This window comes from Salvia hispanica, chromosome 6 (assembly GCF_029641045.1).
Source record: "Salvia hispanica isolate PSC_SH4W2 chromosome 6, Shi_PSC_v1, whole genome shotgun sequence".
Lineage (NCBI taxonomy): Eukaryota > Viridiplantae > Streptophyta > Magnoliopsida > Lamiales > Lamiaceae > Salvia > Salvia hispanica.
In genome coordinates this window covers 13,441,646-13,450,228 of record NC_142697.1, presented here as the reverse complement: position 1 = coordinate 13,450,228, position 8,583 = coordinate 13,441,646, and the positions used below count along the sequence as shown (strand labels likewise).

Sequence of the window (8,583 nt, the reverse complement as noted above, 5' to 3'; positions counted from 1 at the left end):
CTACTACCCAAGATATCATGAACTTGAGTTACGTACAAACTCTCACATATTGATAAGTCAAAGTGGCGTTTGATTGAATAAACAATATTGATATTAATATCATAGACTAGAAAATACTAAACTTTCTTGAAATATATTCTTTCAGTAGATAGCAATAAAGAATACATTTCGGATTAGATCCTTTCAGTGCTTTGCCACACCGATGTTACTAATCTCTTCTTAGGTAAGAGAGAATTATCACAAACACCGCAACCGTACCAATAGGTAGCCAAAGCCTATCTAGGTTGTGAATACGTTTTTCTTCTTACTAGATCTGGCCAAGTCCCCTACTGGAAAACTCATGAGGAGGTTCATCGAATTTCCCTACTTGACCTTCTTAGTAAGAAGCCTTAGACTTGTTTGTTATATTTTAATAATAAACCATTTATATTATATTATTTATTCTCATAAATAGGTAAACAAGTGGATGTGGCGTTTCTCGTATACATGCACAAACTGACTGTACAAAGGCATGTACGCTCGAAGCATCTTTTAGTATACAAACCCCAACAGACCCATCTAGGATTCTCGAAGGATGAATTGATTTTTGCAGGTTCTTGTATTTTGGACTACAGTTTTGTGCTCAAAGAGGCTATGTGGTGCCATTCAACTCGTCAATTTGGTGATGGAATTGGGGTTCACATATTTGATCTGGGACCTTTTGATGTGTCCAAACTGATCCGCTGCGGCACGTTGGAAGACTTAAATGTTGCTCTTTCCATTGGCGTCAACAATGAAGGAGAAGACAGAACTGGAACTACGGGCGTTGCCGTTGAAGCCAAGATCTGGTGTCACATTTGCAGTGCTTACTTTTTTTCCCACCTTGAGGACAAGGTGGATATCAACCGGCGGAGAGTTGATAAAGATCTCACGTTGCCTTATTCATCACCAAATATCATCAGCCATATCTCCTCAATAATCAACATGGCATGTCTTTTCCTATTTAGCATATCTTTTAGTTATTTTTATTTATGTGATAAGTAGCAAGATAAGTTTTAGGGTATAGAATTCTATCAATAATAGAATTCGATAGTATTTTCATCATTGAGAAATAAAGTTAATTACTAGTTCTCATTCCCGTATCTGGCAGAAATCGCCCCCTAGCACCTCAACTAGGGTTTATCTTTTCCTTTATCTCGTTCTTCAAAGGTTCGTACTCTAATTCGATAGAACAAGGTTATATCATCTCCCTATCATTTATAGTAGTAAAAGTGAACCGAGACTCTTAACGAAGAACAGGCTAAAATGTTAATTCGGGACTCCTACTGGCGGACAGAGGAAGTAGTTAAAAAAATTACTCCATCCGTCAGCCATTAGGAGTCCTATTTGAATTCGGAAAAGATAATGGAATGTTAGACTCATTTTTATTTACTCTCTTCATTCCAATTTTCAAGGTAGTTGAATAATTTCTTTTTTGTACAGATTTTAGGAAAATAATACTCCCTCCGTCCACATAAAATAGAGCAAAATTACCATTTTTGGTCGTCCACAAAAAATAGAGCACATTTGTTTATGGAAAGTTTTCAATAAATAATAACACTACACATCATTTCACTAACACTACTTCTCACTTATCTTTTCTTCTTCTCTCTTACTTTTTTCCCTTCTCTCTTACTTTTTTCCCTTCTCTCTTACTTTACTAATTCTACATTAAAACTCGTGTCATACACAAATTACTCAATCTTTTTATGGACGGAGGGAGTATCAAATAGTTAAAGTGAAGAGAGAAGAAGTTCAAGAAAAGTAAAAAAAAATTACTCAACTACCTTAGACCATCTCTAACCATTTACACCAAACTGAAACTCATTTTTTAGTATACGTCACACCAAAAAGTAGTTTTACTTCAACCATTTACACCAAATTCAAAATTTATACTATTTTTGAGTTTTTGTCTCAAAATTTTTGCAGTATCACTATATTTGGTGTTGTTTCACCAAAAACACCAAAAATGAGTTTGAGTTTGGTATATAGTTGAAGAAAATTTTTACATCATAACTCATTTTTGAAATATGATTGGAGATGGTCTTGGAATGGATGAAATATTAATTTTATACTTTTTAATAAAATATGAATGTAGTCAGTTAAAACGTTGACCGGAGACTAGTTTAACCCAATTAACATTCCATGCTATTGGAAAACCTTACTTCATTTAATTCCTATTATTGTATGGCGCAGAATCTGCTGGTAGCCAATTCACAATTTTTAATTTGTTTGAATATAGGTGGAACTATATGCTATGTTTAGACGTTTTTAACACAAATTTGACGAAATAATTTCTATTATGATTTAATTACACGAATTTGTTGAATTCATCATAAAGTACGTAATAAATAAAACGATGATAATGATAATGATAATGATAATGATAATGATAATGATAATAATAATTATAATTCTAATTCTGTAGTGAGTATTTTTTTTAACGAAATAGATAAAGTTAATGCTGAGATCCAGAGAGAATTCCAAGGAGCAATGAAATCTTAGTCCATCATTTATCAAAGGTGTAGAAGATTGATTATTAAAAAACTGAACAGAGAGTTGAGAGCATGAAACCTTAACACCTAATTTATGCATAGATTAGTCCATTGCCCTGTAATTTAGCAATAGTATATATATGTTGGTGTGTGTCATATTGATTTACAGGGAGAAATTTGAGTCAGTACAAAATTCCAAAACCCTTTTTGGATCTCAGAAATGTCAGACGAGGAAGAGACGCAGCCCTCTGATGAGCAAAAAATCGAGATCGCCAAATGGTTTCTCCTCAACGCTCCCGCCGGCGAAATCCAATACATCGCCAAAGGTAATCTCTCATTAATTCTCATGCATGTATATATTATATACGAATGATTCGACGAATTCCATATTTAATTACTACTTATAATGCTGCGCAGATATGAAGGCGGTTTTGCAGGATGAAGCGCTGTATACCACGGCGGCGGCAGAGGCATATCCTCTTTACAACAAATCCCACATGATTTGCCTGGATTTTCCTGATAGAAGCGGTGAGGTAACGCCCATTGTGCAATGAATTTGCCCTAATTATCTTCTCCGTGTAAGATTACACGATTTTTCTCAAGAGGGAAAATGGCCTAGTTCTTTTACTTCTCTCATTATGCTCACTTGGCATATATGTGCCCAGAAATTGTTCAAACTTGGTATATGCGCTTCATATGGCCACACATTAATTGAGTTAATCGGAGACTCTATAAATTGGCTGAAAATTGACTTCAGTTAACCCATAATGAGTTCTGGAAAATTTAAGACATACTGTATTAGCTAGATCTCCCACCAGATAACATGGAAGATGCTGACACTTTTAAGAATGAACAATGGTTATTTTCCATCTTATTGCTGCAAGATTTGTGGCTTTCAGCTGTATTGCACAGAACTAGATGGACTTGTGATTTTAATAAACTTTTACATTTGTGATTTGGTAGTACACAATGCTAAATTTGTATTCTTAATATTACTCTAGCCTGTGTGGTTTGCGGTGTTCAATGTTTGGAAACAGGGGTGGTTTGCACAGACAAGCTATTCTAGCTTTTATACAGCTCTATGACGAAACTCATCCTGTAACTTCATCTATATAGTAATAGTAATTAATAGGAGTTCATTCTAACTACACTTGAAACAAGGATTGAACAATTAGTGGATACTCATTTGTCCTTTTCTTAGTAGGCTCTCAAGGTTATTGATTCAGGTAGAGGTTTTCATATTCACATGTTTGTACTATCTTTATGTTATCAGGTTATGGTTACACCTTTTAGCGAGATTGGCGAGAATGAGTATCTTGATCCTAGGACTGCTCAAGTTGCGATTGTTGACCATGTGAACCAGGTATTTTCAGTGTTTCTAGGAGTTCTGAGGCCATATATTGCAGGACTTACAGCACAGTGTCCTTCTAACTCATCTTTAAATCTGTCAAGTTATCACATCTTTTTGTCAACATGGTTAGGTCTTTCTGTAACTTGATTATGGACTTTATTTGATGATTAATGTTTTGATTTTACTACTTTTTAAATGTTGCAGTTCTATTTAACATATCAAACTGGAGAGTAACTGTAATGAAAGTTAAAATTGCTAAACACTCCTATCATGTTGAATGTGTTCATAAGATGATCTAAGAACTTGGTGCATTCAACTTTAAATTTAGTTTAGCGGGTCTATTTCTAGATAAACAAATATTAACCCCGCAAGCAGTGGAACCAAAAACTGTTCAATGCAATTGCTAGATTGCCTTACAGCAGCAAAGTGGAACTTAAACTGTTTAATGGAAGTTCTTATGCTCAATTCCTTAAGTTTTCTCAAGTGGATGATCTGTTTACCCTCAAATGGATGATTTGTTTTGTTGTTGTAAAGTTGATCAAAAGGAACTCTAAATGCTAAATTGCTAACACCCGCTAATCAATTGAAGCTCATAATGAATGTATTTCATTGATATCTACCACATGTACAATTTGGCAGAGAACAGATTCCTATTTTGATTGCATTACAGTCATTGAAGACAATACTTGATAATGCATCTAGGTAACATAGATTTTATGGATTGATGCTAAGAATGCATTGTCAGCCATCTTTACCCCATACTAGTATATTCTAATTTGCATGACTAATAGTCACTGTGATTCTTCTTCCTATATTGAGCCTTTGTTTTGGGGACTGGAGCTGGAAGGTATAGTGTTTCTATAACTGAACTTAACTCAGCAAAGCATAAAGTATGCAGCGACCCTTTTGTTTATTCATACTACTAGTTTGTTTGGTGTAAATGAGTCACACATTACTTTTTCTGTTTTCATGCTATAGTATTCTGTGTTAATTCAGGTCTGTAGGCGTGCTCGACCTGCAAATGATGAAGAGCTTCCGACACCATATATTGAGGAATACCGGTAAGCTTTGGTGTTTTTCCTCTTGATATATTTAGTCTTCTGGTTCAGAAATGAAAAGGCTGTTGTGTTGCTCCGTGAACTATCAGCTGGTGAAACCTAAATCTGAACCTACTTAAATAGCTAGAAGTAGGATTCAGAATGATCTTTATGGCATCATTTATAAGAGCCTTGTTTTACTGATGTTCTTTATGCAGCTATGCATTGGATATAGAAGTTACTAAGTATGTTAGTGAAGTGTACCCAAAAGGAATCTGTTCAGTTCATTGCGTTAATGGGAAAGATGTGGAAGAACCAGGCATGGATTTTGAGCTTGTTGTGGTAATTTCTGCTGCTAGACTCAGCCCCCAGAATTTCTGGTAAGTTCAGTTATCACTACTCAATGTACTCACATATGATACATTCCTATCTACCTTTGTTAATCATCGTGTTCTTGCAGCTTCTTGTAATTTGTTGTATTTTTTATTTTAACTATAATTGAAAGTAGTTCTTCATTCACTTTGTATTGAAAGTTACAAAGTAGCAAACTGATAGACACGCCACAAGTTTCTAGATGGGGTTCAGGAATCTACTAAGCATTGCTGGCGTGTTGCGGGCTGCTTTGCTATGCGCTTTCATGCCAAATTTTCAAATTCTAACTGCCCAATAACATTTGATGCAACTCTGTAAAATCTACTTCAGGCTGTTTGACTCTTCTCTTTGCTGTCTCACTGCAAAAGAAACCACTATCTGAACTTACTCCCTCCGTTCCCCATTAATTGGCACCGGTTGACTTGTCACGGGTTTTAAGAAATGTAGTGGAAAGTGGGTGGAAAAAGTTAATGGAATGTGGGCCCTATTTTTATGTATCAATTTTATAATAAAATGTGAGTGGAATGAGTTAGTGGAATGTGGGGTCCATTACCAAAAGTAGTAAAAAGTAACGGTGCCAATTAACTGGGGACGGACGAAAAAGGAAATTGGTGCCAGTTATTGAGGGACGGAGGGAGCATTTTGTTTTTTGATTTAGTGGAACTTTCTTGATGTTGGACACATTGAGAACTTTCAATTGAGGATGTAATTTTGCTGCTTTCTTTTTTTGCTGAGACAAACATAATTCATAATTAGTGAAGTAGGTATAGAGAGCTTAGGGATATATTTATAGCAGGCAACTCAAAAATCAAATCTTTGTGAGCTATGTTGTTTCTGCCTCAGTAAGCTTTCAATACCAGACGTACTTCGATCATGCACAGAGACTTACTGAACATTCCATGCTTTATAATGGAGATCAATTGAAAAATGATTGATTTCTTAAGTCATTTGATTAGCAGAGATAGTCTGCGTAATTCCATATGCTATATATATCTGAGTCAAAGGAAGATATTTGGAGATATATCTTCTGAATCATGTTGTGGTGATATATATTAAGCTCTAATCTTATCTGGACAACTGTGACAAATTTTGAAGGATGACGAAAAGCTTGATTTATCCACTGGAATTAATTCACAAAATAACTGCACAAAATTTTAACAGACTTGTAATTCAGAAGTAAAAAGATGTTCAAGTAAAAAAGGATTACCAGTTGTACATGCACAATGGGAAGAGATAAACTTATTAACTGAGTCGATATTTGTTATGTCTGCCTGTTTCCTTGTTCGATATAATATTCATAGTGTAGACTATGCTGTATGTGACAGAAGATTCGTCCCTGGAAAAAGTCAGCCTACTTGAGACACAATCGTTATAAGATCTTATTCTTGTCTGTCTTTCTGCTTACACTTCCATTGATATGTCTAGCAATGGAAGTTGGCGGTCAATATGGAATGTGGAATTCAAGGATGAGGCACAATTGGTGGAAGTTAGAGGTACACTTCAGGTAGTCTTCCATTTCTCTTTGTAATGAGATTTTGTAGGATACTATCTCCAATTGCTGTAGTACTCTTTTCATCAATGGTGAAAATAAAGAAATGTAGAGAAACATGAATTTTGTATTTTGTGTAGGTTGGCGCCCACTACTTCGAGGAGGGAAATGTCCAGTTAGATGCAAAGCATGAGTGCAAAGATTCCACTGTATTTATGGTAATACTTGAAATGTAATGTTCAGTGATATTCTCTGTTCATGGGTGGTTAATTTACCTATTAATGTCATGTTACTGGCGGATTAGATTGGACACAGTGGCTTAAACATTTTGGTCCCATCTTTGGGATGTTGGTTATGTTAGCTGTGACAATGGTTTATAGGCAAGTCTGGTCTATCTAACATTTAATTAATTAATAACACATATTTACTGTAGCTAGACACGTCTTCTAGTTTCAGAATTAGTGCACCTCATTAATCAAGAATTTGGATTTGAAATTGTTTCTTTCTTTTTTTGTGTTGTTTCATTCTGTCCACCTAACCATGAGGGCACATTAAGCTTTTTGCTGATTCAGTTCAAGGATATCGATATTTATTGATATTACTTGGAATTTTTTACAGAACATTAATGAGATTTTCATGAAAGAGATACAAAATTTACTGAGGGTATTGTTGTGGCTGTCTATTTTCAGTCTCTTTATAACTCCATTGCAGGAGAGGGTTTTGAGAATGTCTATACTAAATTTGTTAGTTGCAGATTAGGAGGAATATCCATGATGTTAAGGAGATATCATTTGGTAAAGTTTGCAGAATATAACAGAATGTTGATGATATGTGTTGATTTCTACAGTCACCCGAAGACTCTGCACATTCTGTGACCACCATTATACGCCACCACGAGACGGAGTATCTAAATTCCCTTCAGGTTCTCACTCTTTATTGTGTCTAGTATCTAAAATTTCTTTTTACTAAATCCATTGTATTGGCTGGCAGACATCCTATTCAAAATTGCCTGACGCCACCTTCAAGGTACTCTCTTGGATATCTTCCTCATAGTTGATCTCTGAGAAATCCCTTATTATTGACAAATGTAAATGATGGTTTATAATTTGTAGTTCCATGAACCAATTTTTCTGTATGTAAGCATGCTTCCTGAAGTCAACTTACAGTTTGTGACCAACTCATGCCCGCTCCCATCATTGCAATGTTTAGCCTGCTTTTCATTGTTGTTGTGCTCTGCCTCTGGTTACTACTTACTAGCTGTCCCAGCTACACCGTTTTTTTCTGCAAATGGACAGTCAAATAGATGTGTGGATTTTTAGCGTCAAACTATTTGAATCCCAGCCCAATTCATTATTATTTCTGGGAAAGATCTGTGGGGCCTAAGAAAGTTGAGATACTCTTCTGTTGCTTTTGTGCATCGTAGGACCTTCGGAGGAAGCTCCCTGTTACTCGGACCTTATTCCCATGGCATAACACCTCACAGTTCAGTCTCAGAAAAGATATCCAAAAGAGCTTGGGACTGGAAAAAAAGAAGTAAATGGTTCATCGTCAAGGTTGAGTGTTGTATACTGTAGTATTTCTAAATTCAGCCTTCATATTGGTGATTTTGTTTCCTGTTTCTGTATTGTATCCTGTGCTTCCCCACTCTTCCTCTATCTCAATTTTTTGGGCACCTTAGGATGGCCTTGGTTTATATGCCAATTGGAAGAAATTCTCTGAAAAATATGATTTGTGTATACCTTAGGGATGTAAAGTATTCATATGTTGAACCAACTCACTTGTTTCCTGTTGATCGTAATCGAGTTTCAGTTGAAAGGTTGA

General features: G+C 35.5%; 1 protein-coding gene across 1 annotated transcript; it reads left to right on the top strand.

The window, feature by feature from the left end:
- The first annotated feature begins 2,502 nt into the window (after positions 1 to 2,502).
- On the top strand, positions 2,503 to 8,583 carry LOC125203274 (F-actin-capping protein subunit alpha-like). The gene is made up of 10 exons (XM_048101585.2): positions 2,503 to 2,839; positions 2,931 to 3,046; positions 3,787 to 3,876; positions 4,861 to 4,925; positions 5,120 to 5,281; positions 6,699 to 6,777; positions 6,903 to 6,980; positions 7,610 to 7,684; positions 7,753 to 7,788; positions 8,186 to 8,583. The coding sequence occupies exons 1-10, from the start codon at positions 2,734 to 2,736 to the stop codon at positions 8,297 to 8,299; spliced, it is 921 nt and encodes a 306-aa protein (XP_047957542.1). The 5' UTR covers positions 2,503 to 2,733; the 3' UTR covers positions 8,300 to 8,583.